This window comes from Abrus precatorius, unplaced genomic scaffold (assembly GCF_003935025.1).
Source record: "Abrus precatorius isolate BTA unplaced genomic scaffold, Abrus_2018 Scaffold5, whole genome shotgun sequence".
Lineage (NCBI taxonomy): Eukaryota > Viridiplantae > Streptophyta > Magnoliopsida > Fabales > Fabaceae > Abrus > Abrus precatorius.
In genome coordinates this window covers 17,827,521-17,846,500 of record NW_020874395.1, presented here as the reverse complement: position 1 = coordinate 17,846,500, position 18,980 = coordinate 17,827,521, and the positions used below count along the sequence as shown (strand labels likewise).

Here is an 18,980-nt window from a genome sequence, read left to right as displayed (position 1 = left end):
GTAAAGAATGGAATTTTTATGCATCAAGAAATTTATATCACAAAGGTATTAAAATAATTTTATATGAATAAATCACATATATTGTGTACTCGAAAGGTTGTAAGGTCACTAGATGTAAACAAAGATCCTTTCAAACCTCAGGAGAAGGATGAAGAACTACTAGTTCCTGAAGTACCTTATCTTAGTGTAATTGGGGCACTAATATATCTTGATTGTCATATAAGACCTGATATATCATTTGCTATTAATTTATTAGCAAGGTATAGTTCCTCACCTACAAGAAGACATTGAAATAGAGTTAAACATATATTTCGTTACCTTGAAGGTACAATGGATATCAGTTTATTTTACTCAAATAAATCTACATCTGAGTTGATTGGTTATGTAGATGCGGGTTTTTTTTCCGACCCACATAATGGTAGATCACAAACAGGTTATTTGCTTACATGTGGTGGTACAGTCATTTTATAACGAACTATGAAATAAACTATAACGGCTACTGATAAATGCTTTCTATACTTGATCTTACATTGTAATTCATGAATGATAATTAAGAGTTTTAAGCTATTCATTGAGAAAATTTACTATTATTAATTTCATTTTATTCATATTTCAGGAAAAACGATCAAGAAGTGAAAGCTTTAAAAGATATTGGGAATTAAACCACACGAAGAACCAGAGATATACACGGGAAAGTACACGCCCGTGTATATGAGTGTGTATCTCACTGGTTGTATGAATCAAGAACACAATGAAGCCGGAGATATACACGGGCAAGTACATGCCTGTGTATATGAGCGTGCATCTCACTAGTCGCGTCAATTGAAGTGTATCATCAAAACCAGAGATGTACACGGTCAAAGTACATGGCTGTGTAGTTTTCAAGAAAGTTGTGAAGTGCAATTTTTAGAGACTAGAGATGTACATGGCCGTGTACATGGGCGTGTACTTTTAACGTGCGTCAGAATTTAAATTTCTGTGAAAAGATGAGCCCTTGGGCCACTCATATAAAAGAGAACTTGGCACAAAAACCTAGAGGACGATTTTTTTTTTTAGGAGAAGAAAGACTCTGAGACGGCTGGAGGATGGGATCAAGCACTTTTATTTATCTCTTTTGTAATTTTAGTTTCAAGATGTTTAGGTTCTAATTTTCCTTTGAGTATCTAGACGTAATGAATCCTAATTGACCAAATTTTTTGGAATTCTTCTAATGCTATTTCATGTTCTTTTCTCTTGGGTTTAATTAAGTAGTATCAATTGTCTTCCATCTTGTTTTCTTGTTTGAATTTGAGTAAAATTCCTACATGAAATTAACATTGCTCAATTAAAAGGACTCAAATGTATTTCTGGAGATACAAAGACGTAAGTTTTTTGTATTAGGATTAACCCTAATCATAGAATTCATAATGAACTTAATGCAACCTAGGGATATTAATTAAGGAAGAGATTCTGATTGATCAACCGATGGTTAGGAATCATTATCCTTGAGAAAGGAATTGACTTAATTCAGAATTTCCTGCAACGATAAGGGTTTGGAACTAAGTAGTTGAAGAAGAATTTTAGTTATTTGCACACTTAGGAGGATTTACAGTCTAAATGCTTGCCTATTTCCTTTGAATACCTTTAGTCATACTTTTCTATAATTTATTTTCATAAGAAATTTGTTCCTTTTAATTTATTATTCTTCTATCTTTAGCAATTTTATCAACAAAATGTATTTCTCATATTCAGTAACAGTTTCGCAATTAAGGAAGTAATTCTTAATAATAGTCCCTGTGGATACGACACTTGGTACTCTATTTTTTTCATAATATTACTCTGACAACGGGTACATTTGCCTAGTAATCAATTTTTACATACCAAGTTTTTTTGGCGCCGTTGCTGGGGACTGATTAATTAGGATTCCCTTGATTACGTATTTACTAATTTTCTTTATTTCTTTAGTCTTGAATTAATTTTTCTATTTTGTTCTCATTCTTTTTAGGAGCTGATTTTTCTGGTGTATGATTAGAACCCGTTTTGCTGCATTGTTTGAAGAACAATTTGAATTTGACCCAGAGATAGAAAGAACTTTGCAAAAAATTCAGAAAGAGAGGCGACTGCTAGTAGAAAGAGAAAACGCACAAACCCATATGAAAGGAATGGTAAACAATTAAGAGCAACCAAGGACCATGTCCGATTATGCTCGCCCATCATTAACGGGAACAGAGTCTAACATTGTCCGTCCGGATGTGCAGGAGAATTTGGAAATAAAGTCCAATGTTATTCAGATGGTTTAGCAGTTTGTCCAATTTGATAGGTTGCAAGATGAAGACCCCAATGGTCACATTGCAAATTTTCTAGAAATTTGTGATACTTCTAAGATCAATGGAGCTACTGATGATGCAATCTGCTTGAGGTTGTTTCTATTTTCTCTCAGGAACAGAGCAAAACAGTGGTTGAACTCTCTCCCACGAGGATCTATCACTTCATGGGAGGCTATGACAGAAAAATTCTTGGCAAAATATTTTCCTCCCGCGAATCTGCCAAGATAAGGAATGATATCTCTTCCTTCTACCAATTGGAGTCAGAGACTTTATACAATACGTGGGAGAGGTTTAAGGAATTGCTGCGGAAGTGTCCACATCATGGGATTCCGGACTGCTTCAAGTGCAAACCTTCTACAATGGTTTGAACCCAGCCATTTATGCAGAAATTTTAACATTACATGAGACAAGTCGAGAATGTGTCTGCTTGAGATCTATGATTCAACATGTGCAAGAAGCTTATGGTTTATCTTTAGGAAACATGACCCTAAGAATTATATGTGAAGATAATGTTGCACGTATTACTCAATTGAAAGAATGATTCATTAAAGGAGATAAAACAAAGCATATTTCTCCAAAATTCTTTTTTACGCATGATCTTTAAAAAAATGGTGACATAAATATTCAACAAGTTCGTTCATGTGAAAATCTGGCAGATATTTTTACAAAGTAACTTCCAAGTAAAACTTTTGAACAACTAGTTCACAAGAATGGACTTTGTCGTCTTAGAAATGATTGTCCACATGAGGGGGAGAATTTAAATATGCTCTCCACTCTTTTTCCTTAGCTATGGTTTTTTCTCATCGGGTTTCCCTGGCAAGATTTTTAATGAGGCAGTATGTAATAGCGTATTAAATAATAATATATTTTTCTTTTCACTAGGTTTTTATCTCATTGGGTTTTTCCTAGTTATATGTTGTAAGATTGGTGTAATCATATGTATTTATTATTATGCCTATTGATTAGGGTTGTGTAGACTTGAACTATATGAATTGTTTATATGTTGGAATATGGAATATAAAGGTTATGTAATTCCTGAATAAGGAGTAGTGTGGTTGTTGTGCTATATGATGATGATGTTGATTAAATGCGAAGTACAGTGTGAGCTGGAGAATGATTATTAAGTGTGCTAAGTGTCTAAATAATTTAGAAAGTACAGTTAAGAGTTGGTAGTATTTAACTCGGGAGAGAAATTTGAAGTCTAGGTGCAAGGTGTCTCGCTTAAGCGAGATCAATCTCGCTTAAGTGAGAGCATATAGGATTGCCTCAGTTGTAACCTCGCCCAGGCGAGAAGGAATCTCGCTCAGGCGAGAGGTGACCTTGCTCAAGCGAAAGGTGCTCGCTCAAGCAAGTAGTCGTAGGAATAATAGGTAGCTCTATGGACGCAATCTCGCCTAAGCAGGAATTCTGCTCGCCCAGGTGAGATGTAGCTCGTTCAAGTGATGTGTTGTTCGATTAAGTGAGAATAGCAGAAATCTGAGAGATTTCACTGTCTGGTTTTCTCGCCCATGCGAGGGCCGATCTCACTCACGCGAGGGTTAGCTCGCTTAAGCGAGAGCGTGTAGGTTGGAAGGGTATTTAAGGAGGCCTCAACGCCCAAAAACTTCATTTTCTCACCAGACAGCTTCTCTCTCATTCTCTCTCTATTCTCTCTCCTATTACCCTTAGAGAAAACCTTCTCTAAGCTGAATTTCACCCCAATCAAAGTGAGAACTTTTATCTCATTGAGATCTAGGTGAGTTATTGGAGCTCAGTTTTCAGTCTTTACTTTGTTCCTTCTTTCTCTTTCTCTAGAGATTTATATCATGTTGTCCTAAGTAGATCTGAGTCATTCAAGTTGTACTTCATACCCAAACGGTTCAACTATCTCTGTGGAACTCACTAGGAGTACTATCTTGGAACTTGTTCCAGGTGAGGGGATCTTATGTGAGCTGGTTTATTTGTATAGTAGATATAAAGCTATTTATGAACTTAATTCTGACATAGTTGAGAAATAATTTGTTTAGTGGTCAGATTCTAGAATAACACCCAAAGTAGTATAGCTGAGTAGATTTCTCCATTGCCTAGTGAATACTTAGAATGCTTTAAAGAAGACACGATATGTTGAAATATGGTGATATATGTGCTGAGATTGTCGAAATATGTTGAAAATTTTTATTAAAGTTGTTCATTGTTTAATTAGTTGAAAATACTTAATTAATGTTATGAGCTGCTTGATTTTAATGTGTAAATGCACAAAGTTGTATTGCTAAAGCTGTGAATATATTTATGTCACTATGATGTTGAAGCTAGCTGAAATTATATGTATTGCTGAATTGCTAAGATTGAATGTAGATTTAATTGTGCCTTATTATATTGATCTCGTTGTGATGCATCACATTCATTATCATCATTTTAGAGTTGATTACGATGTTGAGCTATGACTTGTCTGGATTCAGATACCGGGATGGGTCGCTCCCAAACCTAAAAATAGTTCCTCTAGATTACTTAGGCTGCGAAACCAGATGGAAACTAAATTGCTGCATTTGCATTAGATGGGTTGGGAATGGGCTAGACATGCTACATTATTTTATTGAAGCTGTGTAATGTTGTGTGTTGATTGTTATGAGCTGTTTAATTAATTTTATCTATATTCATTCATATTTCATTATTAAGGTTGTTAATTTTATAAACTCACCCTTACATTTTATTGTGTTGGTATGTGTGTGCTACAATAATCGTACGATGGTACGTGAGCAAAAGTTATAGGGAATGCATCTACTTCTCAAGGTTGAAGGTCTGGCTGAGAGACATTGGAGTTCACTTTTTGGAAGATCACAGAGTTAATCATTTTATTGGACTAGATTTTAAGCATTAAGTCTAGAATGTTGAGTTATTAATTTGCAAAGAAATGTATCTACATTTTGAACCCTTGTATTTTGAAATCCTCACTGAATCACTATGTTGTAAATATATAAATTTTCTTTTGTAAAGTTTGGTGTTACATGAAAATATCCAAGAAGCTTTGTTATTTTATTGATGTAAATGTCAAACTCCAATTTGCGATAAATTTATATTCTTAGACTCGTACATGTAATATCTAATAAATGACTAAGTGAATTAAGAAAGGTAATGTGAAATGTCATTGATTCTATATAAAAAGGAGTCATGACATTTTAGTGGTATCAGAGCAACGGTCTTAGTAAACCTACGGGGTGAGATTATTAGGCTTTGATTGTGTACTATGAGTAGGGAGTTTTAGCTGTGAGTGATAAGCCAAGGTATTTTAATCGGCTGATTATGTAGGGGAACGAGCTTGATCACCTTTGTTCTCCAACATGATAGATATAAGAAATTTTGGCAAATGAGACTTGGGTGAGTTGTAGGCGGGTTGGGTGGCTGAGTAAGATGTTGCTAAGCTGAGCTGTGAGAAATGGTCAAAGATGTTGTGTTTTATTGTCTGCATTAAACTGTAAATGATAACATGATGCTATACTGGATAAGTTAAAATGTGTTATAAGTCTGCTTTCATATGTTGTTATATGTTGAGCTTGTGCATGTGTTGTGTTGATATGTAATGAAGTACATTTTGTTGCAAAGGTGTTTATTGAAGTAGATTAGCTGAGTAGATGAATAGTTAAATTGAGATGTGGTTTGTTGTAAATATTCTAAGTTGGTTTTGTTTTATGTTAAGATGGCAAGGCCATCTAGGAGACCTGTTTCAAATCCTCCTCCACCTGATGTGAACCAGATGGCTCACGCTATAGGGGCCATGGTAGCCGCCATAAGATAGAGTTTAGAAGTGGTCCAACAGCAACAAGTTGCAAGTAAACCAGCCGTGCAGCTCAGGTAGCAGTAATAGCTTCTGCTGCAGCAGTACCATCACATGAGTATTAGGGGCTATCTGAGTTTAGGAAGAGTTAACCCCCTCAGTTCACTGAAATTGACGAACTAGACGCAGTTGAGCTCTGAATCCGAGAGATTGAGAAAATATTTCTCACCATGGGGTGTGCTGAGAATAAAAAAGTCGTTTATGACGCATATATGTTGTTAAGAGATGCGGAGATGTGGTGGCAGGGAGCCTGTACTATGTTAAAGGCTCAAGGAAAAGTTATTACATAGGAAGTATTTAACAATAGCTTCTTGGGAAAATTCTTTCCATATCGCCAGTAGCAGTTTCGACCTTCCCAGTCTAAAGGAGCGACATTATCAGCTCCTAGACCAGTGGGTACTGCCACCTCTGCTCTTCAACCGAAGGGAGCAAGTACACCATCTTTTAGAGTTTCAGCCCCTACTATAGTGAGATGCTTCAGGTGTGGAGGACCACACTATCTGAATCAATGTCAACAGGCTGACACTAGAGTCTATTTTTTGTGCCGACAGTCGGGGCATCTTGCTAAGGATTGCCCTACTTCTCAAATTGGAGCAGCATCGTCCACTGCTAGTGCTTTACATGTCGTGAGACCAAGAGCAGTTAGGGCTACACAAGTGACTAGGCCTAGAGCTGAGGCCCGTGTATTTACTACTTCTGGGATAGAAGCTGCTCAAGCTATAGATCTTGTACAAGGGACAGGAGTGGTGGCAGGTACACCCCTTTCCGTGCTTTTTGATTTTAGAGCCATGCACTCCTTCATTGCGGATGTCTGTCTGAAAAACTTAGGATTTCCTGTAAGTGATTTGAGATGTAATTTGGTAGTGGCGACGTCCACTTTGAATTCGATAACAACTTCAACAGTTTGTATTGGATATCCTATAGTAGTTGAGGGACAGGAGTATAGGGTTAATCTTATTAATATCCCTATGTTGAGTTTGGATGTAATTCTAGGCATGAATTGGCTGACTGCCAATCATGTTGTGATTGATTGTGCCCAGGGACGTTTAATTTTCCCTGAGCAGTAAGATTTATTGGAAATGATTCCTACACGCCAAGTGAAGGTAGCTCTTGGCGATGGAGCTTTATCCTTTGTTCTTTTAGTTGTTATGAATATAGAGCAGGAGCAGGAACTTCAGTCAATACCGGTTGTAAGAGATTTTTTAGAAATCTTTCCTAATGATGTTCCTGGAATACCTCCACCCAGGGAGATCGAGTTTGGCATAGACTTAGTACTTGGAGCTGAGCCAGTATCTATAGCACCTTACCAGATGGTGCTGAGAGAATTGATGGAGCTGAAAGATCATATTGAGGATCTAATGTAGAAAAGATGATGAGGCCAAGTGTGTCACCTTAGGGAGCATTGGTCCTTCTGATGAAAAAGAAAAATGGAAGTTCTAGACTTTGTGTAAATTATCGTCGGCTGAACAAGCTAACTATTAAGAATAAATATCCATTGCTGCGGATTGATGATCTGATAGACCAACTGAAAGGTGCTAAGGTATTCTCAAAGATTGATTTAAAGTCTGGATATCATCAAATTCGAGTAAAGGATTAGGACATTCCAAAGACTGTTTTCTGTACTCGGTATGGGCATTATGAGTATGTGGTGATGCCTTTTGGAGTTACTAATGTCCAGCAATATTTATAGACTACATGAATCGTATCTTTAGACCATTCGTAGATCGATTTGTGGTGGTGTTCATCGATGATATTTTTATCTATTCCAATTCAAAGGATGAATATGCTGAACATTTGAGGATTATTTTGGAGATTTTAAGAGAAAAGCAATTATATGCCAAATTGTCTGTGTGAACACTTGGGAAAGACCAAAAATAGTCACTGAGTTTCATAGCTTTGTGGGCTTGGCAGGTTATTATCGGAGGTTTATAGAGGGATTCACAAAGATTGCCTCACCTTTAATGCGATTAACTTGCTTAGATTAACCCTTCATTTGGACAAAGGACTGTGAATGGAGTTTTAATGAGTTGAAGCAGAGGTTAATATCCTCTCTGATGTTGATTCTTCCTGATATTAGTCGACCTTTTGAGGTGTACTATGACGCATCGCATCAAGGGCTAGGATGTGTATTGATGCAAGACAAGAGAGTGGTGGCGTATGCATCATGCCAGTTAAGAACTCATGAGCGGAATTATCCCACGCACGACCTGGAATTAGCTGCAGTGGTTTTTGCTTTAAAGATTTGGCAGGACAATCTTTACTGATCGCAATTTGATGTATATAGTGATCACAAAAACCTTAAATATTTGTTTGATCAGTAGGAGTTGAATATGAGGCAGAGGCGCTGGATGAAATTTTTTAAAGATTATGAGTTTCAACTTCAGTACCATCCAGGCAAGGCTAATGTTGTACCAGATGCTCAAAGTGTAGTTCAGACTTTTTCACTGAAAGTTAGTGAGTCTCTTTTGATAGAGCAATTTAGAAATTTGAACTTGCACATGATTATATTACTTGGGACGATCAGTTATGGAAGGATTGTGGTGACTAGTGAATTCCCACAAGTTAAGGATAAACAGTTGTGGGATCCTAGATTATGCCAACTTGTATTTCTTTTGGGCACAAATCGCACGGTAGGTTTCAATCGAGGTGCTGATGGTATTCTTCGATACCATGACCAAATCTATATTCCTAGAGGCGCTGAGTTGAGGAGGAAGATTCTAGAGAAAGGACATAAGGGTAGCTTAAATCTCCACCCTAAAGTAACAAAAATGTATCAAGATCTGAAGCAGATGTTTTGTTGGCCGGGCATGAGAGGTGAAATAGCCAACTTTGGACTTGTCAAAAAGCAAAACCAGAGCATCATTGTCTGCCTGGAGAATTGCAAACCATGGAGATCCTTGAGTAGAAGTGGGACTCTATGACCATGGACTGTGTCTCCCATTTGCAGAAGACTGTTAGGAATCATGATAATGTATGGGTCATAGTTGATAGAATGACTAAATGTACTCACTTTTTCCCAGTTAACATGACCTATACCATGGAAAGACTTGCTAAGCTGTATATCAGAGAGATTGTTAAGTTGCATGGAATACCTTCTAGCATCATCTTTGATAGGGACCCTCACTTCACTTCTTAATTCTAGTAGAGTTTTTAAGAAGCTTTGGGTACCTAGCTGAGGCTGAGCTCAGCCTATCACACTTAAATTCATGGTCAGTTAGAGCAAACTATTCAAACATTAGAAGATTTGTTATGTGCTTATATTATTGATCAGAAGGGTGATTGGGAAGACATGCTTCCTCTTGTGGAATTTACCTACAATAATAGCTATCATTCAAGCTTCGGCATGCACCTTTTGAAGCCTTGTACGGCAAGAGATGCCAAACTTCAGTCTATTGGTTTCAAGATGGAGTACATTTAATGGTTGGGCTAGAAATGCTTCAGAAAACTAAGGAGCAAGTTAGGCTTATACAAAAAAGGTTGAAAGCAGCTCAAAGCCATCAGAAATCATATGCTAATCGGCGTCGAAGACCTTTGGAGTTTAAGGTGGGTGATCACGTGTTCTTGATAGTATCAAGAACTACGGGTGTACGACGAGCTCTGAAGGCCAAGAAGCTGACGCCTAAGTTTATTGGGTCGTATCAGATATTGCATCGCAGAAGACCCATAGCCTATGAATTGGCACTACCGCCTCAGTTAGCAGAACTGCATAATGTCTTTCATATGCATCAGTTAAGGAACTACATTCCAGATCCAACTCATGTGATTGAACCAGATGTTGTGCAAAAACGAGACGATTTGTTGATTGAGCTTCCAGCTGCACATATTGAAGACACTAAAGTTAAGGAGCTCAGAGGCAAGTCAATTCAACTAGTAAAAATTGTTTGGGATCCAGTTACTGGTGATGCCATGTGGGAGTTGGAGGATCAGAAAAGGGAGCAATATCCTCATCTCTTTTATGATGAGTGAATTTTCGAGGACGAAAATTTATTTCAGGGGGAGAATTGTAAGATTGGTGTAATCATATGTATTTATTATTATGCCTATTGATTAAGGTTGTGTAGATTTAAACTAGGTGAATTGTTTATATGTTAGAATATGGAATATAAAGGTTATGTAATTGCCGAATAAGGAGTAGTACGGTTGTTGTGCTGTATAATGATGATGTTGATTGAATGCGAAGTAAAGTGTGAGCTAGAGAATGATTATTAAGTGTGCTGAGTGTCTGGATAATTTAGAAAGCATGGTTAAGAGTTGGTAGTATTTAACTTGGGAGAGAAATTTGAAGTCTAGGTGCAGGGTACTTGCTCAAGCGAGATCAGATAGGATTGTCTCAGTTGTAACATCGCTTAAGCGAGAAGCAATCTCGCTCAGGTGAGAGGTGACATCACTCAAGCGAGAGATGCACGCTCAAGCAATGAGTCGCAGGAGTAATAGGTAGGTCTCTGGACGTAATCTCGCCTAAGCGAAAATGTTGCTCGCCCAAGCGAGATGTAGCTCACTCAACTGAGAATAACAGAAACCTGAGAGGTTCCACTCTTTAGTTTTCTTACTCAGGAAAGGGTGAGCTCGACCAGACGAGAGCAGATCTCGTTTAAGCGAGAGTTAGCTCGCTTGAGCGAGAGTACGCAGGGTGGAGGGGTATTTAAGGGGGCCTCAGCGCCCAGAAACTTCATTTTCTCACCAGACAACTTCTCTCTCTCATTCTCTTTGTGTTTTCTCTATTTCTCCTCGATCAAAGTGAGATCTTCTATCTCATCGAGATCTAGGTGAGTTCTTAGAGCTCAGTTTTCAGTCTTTACTTTATTTCCTTTTTCTCTTTCTCTAGAGATTTATATCATGTTGTCCTGAGTAGATCTGAGCCATTCAAGTTGTACTTCATACCCAAACAGTTGAACTATCTCTGTGGAACTCACTAGGAGTACTATCTTGGAACTTGTTTAAGGTAAGGGGAGCTTATGTGAGCTGGTTTATTTGTATAATAGATATGGAGCTATTTATGAACTTAATTCTGACATAGCTGAGAAATAAGTTGTTTAGTCTTCAGATTCTAGAATAACACTCAAAATAGTATAGCTGAGTAGATTTCTCCATTGCCTAGTGAATACTTAGAATGATTTAAAGAAGACACGATATGTTAAAATATGGTGATATATGTGCTGAGACTGTCAAAATATGTTGAAAAGTTTTATTAAAGTTGTTTGCTATTTAATTAGTCAAAAATACTTGTTTACAGCTATGAGCTACTTGATTTTAATGTGTAAATGTACAAAGCTGTATTGCTGAGGCTGTGAATATATGTATGTGCCTGTGATGTTGAAGCTGGCTGAAATTATATGGATTGCTGAATTGCTGAGATTGAATGTAGATTTAATTGTGCTTTATTATATTGATCTCAGTGTGATGTATCACATTCATTATCATCATTTTAAAGTTGCTTACGATGCTGAGCTATGCTGTGTCTAGATCCAGATACTGGGATGGGTCGCTCCCAAACCGAAAAATAGTTCTTCTGGATTACTTAAGCTATGAAACCAGATGAAAACTGAACCACTGCATTTGCATTAGATGGGCTGGAATGGGCTGAACATGTTGTATTATTTTGTTGAAGTTGTGTAATGATGTGTGCTGATTGTTATGAGCTGTTTAATTAATTTTATCTATATTCATTCATGTTTCATTATTAAGGTTGTCAATTTTATAAGTTCACCCTTATATTTTGTTGTGTTGGTAAGTGTGTGCTACAATGATTGTACGATGGTACGTAAGCAGAAGTTACTGGAAATGCATCCACTTCTCAAGTTAGAAGGTCTGGCTGAGAGACATTGGAGTTAGCTTTTTGGAAGATCACGAAGTTAATCATTTTGTTAGACTAGATTTTAAGCATTAAGTCTAAACTGTTGAATTATTAATTTGCCAAGGAATGTAACTACATTTTGAACCCTTGTATTTTGAAATCCTCACTGAATCACTATGTTGTAAATATATAAATTTTCTTTTGTAAAGTTTGGTGTTACATGAAAATATCCAAGAAGCTTTGTTATTTTATTGATGTAAATGTCAAATTCCAATTTGCAATAAATTTATATTCTTGGACTCGTACATGTAATATCTAATAAACGACTAAGTGAATTAACAAAGGTAATGCAGGATGTCATTGATTCTTTATAAAATGGGGTCGTGACAGATGTTATGAAACATATTCTCAAATAATGGACATTTAAGGGTGAGTGTTATGAATTATTATATGAGTGAATGTCCATATTCATAACTCCTCATATTCTTTGTAACTTACAATTTTGTAACAATTTTGTTTAATTCTCATTTAAAGAGATGAGATTCTTCAATTATAGATTTAGGCCTATAAATAATTGTCTCATTTGTATCGAGGGTATGTGAAATGAAATTGAGATTTTCTCTTCCTCTTTATATTGTTGTCTCTATTTTCTCATTTACTCTTTATAATTTTACGTTTATTTCATAACAAGTTAGTATTTAATACATTGCATGTCGTTATCTTAATAACAACTAGTCAATCATTGTGTCCTTGTGAATATGATGTGCAATAAACTTGTTCAACTCGTAATGCAAAAATAAATGAGTTATACACCTTATATCTCTATAATTGTTTAAATTGAAATATTTCATACTGGTTATCAACTTTTATTCGTTAATTAAGAGTATTATCAAACTAATCACACTTAAAAATAACTAACTTTTTAATGAACATGTTAATATACACTAATTTAATTATCTTGAATTTAATTATATAGATTTTAAACTTATGTCAAATTAACAAACATTATAATAAAAAAGTAAGGATGTAATACAACCTCAAAATTATGTTATATATATATATATAGCCATGAGTTATTTCTAAAATTGGAACTGATATATTTTTTGTATAAAAATTAAATTAATTTAAAATCTAATTTTGATCAAATCATAGGAGATTTTATATTTGTATTTACCTCTTACTTACTTTTATAGCATACTAGTTTCCTTGTTTAAAAACCAATTTTGCTTATAAATCACTGAGTTATATCTCAAATAAAATAATAAGAGAAATAATTATTCATTTTTTTCTTTTTGGTATACAAATTATTCTCTTTCCTTTCGAGTATGCTATTAGAGCTCAGACTTTGAACCTTATCTTCTCCAAATGTCAATGAATGGTACAACTACCATGGATGAAATGGCAACTCCTCCTCTACCAACCAGTAAGAGTCAGGATGGAGTGACATTAGCAGAAACTTCTTCTCACAATTTAAATCTCTAACTCATTGTACACAAGCTTGATGGGAAGAATTATCTTAAGTTGGCCTAGTATGTGAAATTGGCGATAAAAGGGAGAGTAAAGATGGGATATCTTATTGAAGAAACTAAAATCAAAGAATGATGACCTTTTATGGACAAAGTGGAAGGTAAAAAATTCTCTTATAATGGCATGGTTGATTAATTTCATGGAACCAACTGTTGGGAAATCCTACTTGTTCTTACCATTAGATAAGGACATTAGGAGATTGTTTGTGGAATGTTACTTAGATTTGGAGAACTACTCTCATATCTATGATTTGAAAACTCGATCATGACAATTCAAGCAAGGTGATCAAAATGCTACCATCTATTATAATATTATGTAACCTTGTGGTAAGAGTGAGAACAGTGTTATAAATTTGATTGGGAAAATTCCAAGGATGCAGCGTAGTTCAAGAAAAGGGAAGAAAATGATACAATTTACACATTTCTTACTAGCTTAGATTGAAGCTATAACCCTAAAGCAAAATGACTGGAAAAATCCCAAGGATGAAGTTTGGGGGAGAATCTTAGCCCAAAATCCTCAACCTTCCATTTAGGAGGTTTTCTCTTATGCTAGGCACGAGGAAGCAAGAAAGAGAATAATACTTTAGAATCTATAAATTTTTGTGACACAACAAGCAAAAGATTAGCCCTTGTCACAAAAGTCTTTGATTTGAGGGAGATAAGATAAAAATCCATGGTGATCATTGTAAAAGACCTTGGCATACAAGAGAGAATTGTTGGAAGCTTCATAGAAAGCCACTAAATTAGAAGAAGAATCTTAATAGAGAAGGTATTACTTTCCAATCCACTCCTAAAGAGACTAAAGAAACATATCTTATTGTTAAGACATTCCCTTTCACTAATAAGTTATAAAGATGTTCTAAAATAAGTTTCTAAAATATTGTCCCACAAGAATTGTTTTTAAGTATCTAGAATATCTTAATTCAATTGTTTGAACTTAAAGGATGAAAAACTAAATAAAACAAGGATTCAAATATAAAAGTAATTAAATGGAATTAAAACAACACAAATTATGAGAATAAACTAGTCGAGATGAATTCTAGGACTTTAGTTTCACCCTCACACTTCTTTAAGTTCACTTTTAAATTAAATCTAATCTGATTTTCTTATGATTGACAACTACATGTACAAAATCTATTAACATTCAATGGTTATGTAATGCTAATAGTCTTTTCCCTATACTATTACTCCCCAATGTCATGTAAGGTAAGACGAAGAGAAAGCATAAAAAGCCTATGAACTATTAATTTAATAACTATTGAAAGAGAAGAACTAAGTTTGGTCCACCTAATTCTTTGTCTCATTTTATCCTATAGATCCATTAACTATATGTAGTACAGTCACCAATAATATAATTAATTATGGTATGTTTAAGAATTGTCAATTTTGTACAATATAGCGCAATAGGATAAACTAAATCAAGAAAGAAAACTAAAATTATTATTAAGCATAAAGTTCACATAAAATCATGCAAAGGATCCACCATAGCCCTAACTATTGGTTTAACTAGACATATTGTTATAGAAAATTAAAAAAATAATAATCTAATTCATAGTCATTTAAAAGAAGTCCCCAATGGAGAAGAAATAGAGTTCATGATCCCAAGACGTGCTCCCAAAGTTCTAAAAGTTGTCAACAGTTGGCCAAAACAAGATTCAAGATGATTAAGTCGTTGCCCATGAGATTCTTTAAATAGAGTTTTAAAACCCTAATATTTCTTCAAAGTTGGTTCTCTCAAAGGCAAGCACGGCCATGGAAGGCCATAAGCACGGTCGTGCATATTGCCCAAAGCACCCCCTGTGTTGCCTGCTAGGTTGCTATGTTATGGGCATGCTTGTTGCAACAAAGTCTTATTTTTCATCTAATTTAGGCATAAAATATGTTCCAAACCCAATTATTACCTTATAATGTTAAATTGCACAATTATAAAGAAACTACTGTAAAAACCTAATAAAATAATTGTCACGCATAAAAATATGTCAAAACATAAACTTATCATAACTCAATTTTTTTTGGACATAAAAGCAAGTTGAGTGATATTACTAAATTAAGGATTCATTAGGAAACTGATAATTAGCCAAGTTTTCTATTTTTATACTCTACGTTAAACTTAGCTAATATATGTGTGCCAGGCCTGTAATTTATTATTGAGTAATCTATAATATTTTGTACTTCTTAAATGTTAATTGAAGGATTATTTAGTATTCAAATAGATTTAGATGGAGATTAAAATTATTTTTAAAAAAAAAGTGAACAATGTCGGTGAACAATGCACGTGAACAATGCAAAAAGCATGAACAATGTCTGCGAACAGTACAAATGTGTGAACAGTGAGCCGTTGTGAACAGTACCAAAAAAATTTTCTATAAATAGGGGTCCTTGCACAAAATTTTCACTTCTTCACACTTCTCAAAGGTTCTCAATGATTCCAAGGCCATATATCACCATTTTCTCTCATACTAAACCTTCCTAAACTTAGATTTCTCTCCAGATTTGTGATTCTACATCCATTCTAAGAGATTTGAAGTAAGTTTCTCTAAGTTTGAAGTTAGATTCACCGTTTGTTTCTCTTCTTCTTCTATTTCTCATAGAAGTTCATGGTGTTCTTAGGAGAGACTCCGTTCTAAAGCCAAATCTTCAGTGAATCTTGCGTTAAAACTAGTAATATTCAGTAGATCTAGTGTGAATCATCATTCTAAAGTAAAGGAAGCTTACTTTAGCCTATGAACTATGTTTTGAATGGTTTTATATGCTATTAAAGAAAGGTTTGAGTTGGTTTTGTTATATCTCTTTGATAAAAGCTAAGATATAAAGGATTTAATACTTGAAAGTTATTTTTCTATACTGATAAATGATTTAATAACACTGAGATTTGGCTGATTTATTATAAACTTTTAGTTGAGCTGTTGAAATGATTTTAGCCATGCTGCATCATGCTGAGATATAAGTTTTACATCATTATAGAGTCGAGTTACACGTTTAGGTGGGTAGACGTGTGATAAAACATGCTGAACTGTGCTATCTGAATTCGGTATGGATTGCTCCCAGACCGGCTCAGTTCCTTCTAGATTACTTAGGCTGTGAAACCAGTTGGAATCATTTTCATATTGTACATTAGATGGGTTGAGAATGCATGAGACTATTGTTGTGATTAATATTTTGCTCTATATATATGATATTATTTTATTTTGTAAACTCATCCTTGCATTTCTGTCTATGCTGTTGTGTGTGTACTGTGATGATCGTATGGTGGTATATGAGCAGATATAACAGGTGTTGCATCTACTTCACATGCTGAAGGGCCAGTGTAGATATGTTAGAAGCTGGAGTCGAGTAATTTTGCATTAAAGTTCTTTTTCCTTATATTTTGAGACCTCATATAAAGGGAGCTATGTAGTATAATTTTGTGTATTTTGAGTATTATGAACTAAATGTAATATTATGTTGTTCTATTGGATATTTGTTGTAAGGAACTTTATTTTATTTTGAATGAGAAGTAAATTTTATACTTATATTCTCCATTATTTATCTATCTTAAATAAGTAAGTGGTGTAAAAATAATGTTCTCGATTCCTTATAAAAAGGAGTTGTGATAATGCGAGTTTTTAACCTTTATGAAAATTTTTATCCTAATTTAATTAATAATGCTTCTTTCCTCATTATTTTATATGATTATCCCCTAGAATTTATGTTGTAGAACTTGACTTGTAACCCACTTGATACTACTTTTTTTTATTGCATGTTTTAATATGATTGAGGCATATTAGGATTATTTTTCTTGGCCTTCAGTATGTTTGAGATACAACTAGTTGCTCCCTTTCAACTTAATTAATTTTCTTTTGGTCTCTTACATTAAATTATGTAAAATAATTTGATGACCTGAAGTTTATGAATAGAGCAATTAGGTTAAATTTTTTAAGAAGTAGCACATTTTTATTATATAAATTCTCCTATACTTCTTCTCTTATGCATAAAAAAAAAGAGAGTATGCGTAACTACAAAAAAATAGCAAAAAGAAAAGAAAAATGGTTACAAGTGAATGAAAGAAGGAGTAAGAAATTGATCATATAAGAAATATAAAAATTAAGAGTTTCATTTATAAACATAGGGATTGTTTATTAATTTTTAAATTTATTACCCCTCTGTATATTATTTCTTTTTATCTATCTCACCTTTGATTATTAGAACCTTTTGATGACATTTCAACCTGAAAAAGATCTCATGAGATTTGAATTGGGGAATATAAGATTTGACTTGAGAAACCTTTCGATTACCTATACTCGGTGATATTATTCTTTTTGTTCTTTTGATCTTCTATGTCTTGGGTTCCTTGTTATGATTATATTATTTAAGTTATTTCATTTTTCTTAATTAGGACTTTGTTTGAGGGCAAACAAATTTCAAGTATGAGCGATTAATAAGTTTGTATTTTAACATGCTTTAATAGCCTATTTTTATATACTTGATTTTTATTTGAATAGGTTTTGCACTGATTATTCCACTAATCATCACATTTTGCATGTTAAGAGTCGTGATATATTATTAAAGTATTTTAGGCTCAAATTAGTAAAAACTATGGCAAGCAGGCCCATGCTTTAGCAACCAGCATGTCTATGCTTCAAACCATATGCATGTCATGCATATTGATGTGCACAGCCATACTCATTATCAAGAGAATCAAATTAAGAGAAATAGTAAGGTTTAAAGCCCTATTTAAAGAACTATGAAAGTTACGACTTAGACATCTTAGTTTTGACAAGCCGTGGAAGAATTTTGAGAGTTTTAGGAGTATGTCTTAGGATTAAGAATTATTTTTATCTTTTCTCCAATGTGGACTCTTATAGTATATGTTTATTTCTCGGATGACTATAAATTGATTTATTATTATTTTAGTTTTCTATTACATTATGTTTAGCTAAAATGACTTTATGTAAATTTTGTTATTAATCATAATTTTAGTTTCCTTTTTTTATTTCTGTTTATCCTATTACATTATAATTTTTATATTTAAAATTGATAACTCTTAAACATATCATAATTAATTATATCATAAGTGTCAATACCATATATAGTTAATGGATTTATAGGATAAAAAATAAGTTAAAAATTAAGTAGCTCAAGCTTAGTTTTTCTCTTTCAATCGTTATTAAATTAACAAGTTCATAAGATTTTTATGTTTTCTATTCCTTTTGTCTTGCATGACCATTGAGGGTAATAACTTAGGAAAAAAACTATTAATATTGTATGACCATTAATTGTTGATAGATTTAGTATGAGTGATTGGTAGTATTAGAAAATTGAAATTAGAATTAATCTAAAAGTGAATATAAACAAATGTAACAAAAAACTCATGCACTAGAATTCATCTTAAATAGTTTATTGTCATAGGTTGTGTCATTTTATTTCATTTGAATTACTCATATTTGAATCCTTTTTTATTTTATTTCATTATGCATCCTTTAAGTTTAAATAATTATTTTAAAATATTCTTAGTATTTGAAAACTATCTTCGTGGGATGATATTTTGAGAACTTATTTTAGAA

General features: G+C 34.0%; 3 protein-coding genes and 1 non-coding gene across 4 annotated transcripts; 3 read left to right on the top strand and 1 right to left on the bottom strand.

Annotated features, from left to right (window-relative positions):
• The first annotated feature begins 2,171 nt into the window (after positions 1 to 2,171).
• Positions 2,172 to 7,184, top strand: LOC113866848. Its single transcript, XM_027501646.1, has 4 exons — positions 2,172 to 2,273; positions 2,420 to 2,668; positions 5,980 to 6,060; positions 6,462 to 7,184. The coding sequence occupies exons 1-4, from the start codon at positions 2,172 to 2,174 to the stop codon at positions 7,182 to 7,184; spliced, it is 1,155 nt and encodes a 384-aa protein (XP_027357447.1).
• LOC113868250 lies at positions 2,528 to 2,634 on the bottom strand. The gene has a single exon (XR_003505271.1). It is a non-coding gene; the product is annotated as a small nucleolar RNA R71 (small nucleolar RNA).
• A 12-nt stretch (positions 7,185 to 7,196) lies between the features above and the next one.
• On the top strand, positions 7,197 to 8,381 carry LOC113866846. Its single transcript, XM_027501645.1, has 3 exons — positions 7,197 to 7,430; positions 7,514 to 7,657; positions 8,121 to 8,381. Exons 1-3 carry the CDS (start codon positions 7,197 to 7,199, stop codon positions 8,379 to 8,381), a joined length of 639 nt encoding a protein of 212 aa, XP_027357446.1.
• Positions 8,382 to 9,040: 659 nt separating this feature from the next.
• Positions 9,041 to 10,083, top strand: LOC113866845. The gene is made up of 2 exons (XM_027501644.1): positions 9,041 to 9,088; positions 9,442 to 10,083. Exons 1-2 carry the CDS (start codon positions 9,041 to 9,043, stop codon positions 10,081 to 10,083), a joined length of 690 nt encoding a protein of 229 aa, XP_027357445.1.
• The last annotated feature ends 8,897 nt before the right edge of the window (positions 10,084 to 18,980 follow it).

What these genes read in the sequence shown, in the direction of transcription:
- LOC113866848 (XM_027501646.1), top strand. Translation starts at nt 2,172, where the DNA reads ATGTCCGATTATGCTCGCCCATCATTAACGGGAACAGAGTCTAACATT. An exon ending in AGTGCAAACCTTCTACAATG is followed by an intron (nt 2,669 to 5,979) that starts GTTTGAACCCAG and finishes TTTTATGTTAAG; the next exon opens with ATGGCAAGGCCATCTAGGAG. An exon ending in CTCACGCTATAGGGGCCATG is followed by an intron (nt 6,061 to 6,461) that starts GTAGCCGCCATA and finishes CGCCAGTAGCAG; the next exon opens with TTTCGACCTTCCCAGTCTAA.
- LOC113866846 (XM_027501645.1), top strand. Translation starts at nt 7,197, where the DNA reads ATGATTCCTACACGCCAAGTGAAGGTAGCTCTTGGCGATGGAGCTTTA. An exon ending in CTATAGCACCTTACCAGATG is followed by an intron (nt 7,431 to 7,513) that starts GTGCTGAGAGAA and finishes GTGTCACCTTAG; the next exon opens with GGAGCATTGGTCCTTCTGAT. An exon ending in ACCAACTGAAAGGTGCTAAG is followed by an intron (nt 7,658 to 8,120) that starts GTATTCTCAAAG and finishes ATTTGGACAAAG; the next exon opens with GACTGTGAATGGAGTTTTAA.
- LOC113866845 (XM_027501644.1), top strand. Translation starts at nt 9,041, where the DNA reads ATGGACTGTGTCTCCCATTTGCAGAAGACTGTTAGGAATCATGATAAT. An exon ending in CTGTTAGGAATCATGATAAT is followed by an intron (nt 9,089 to 9,441) that starts GTATGGGTCATA and finishes CTACAATAATAG; the next exon opens with CTATCATTCAAGCTTCGGCA.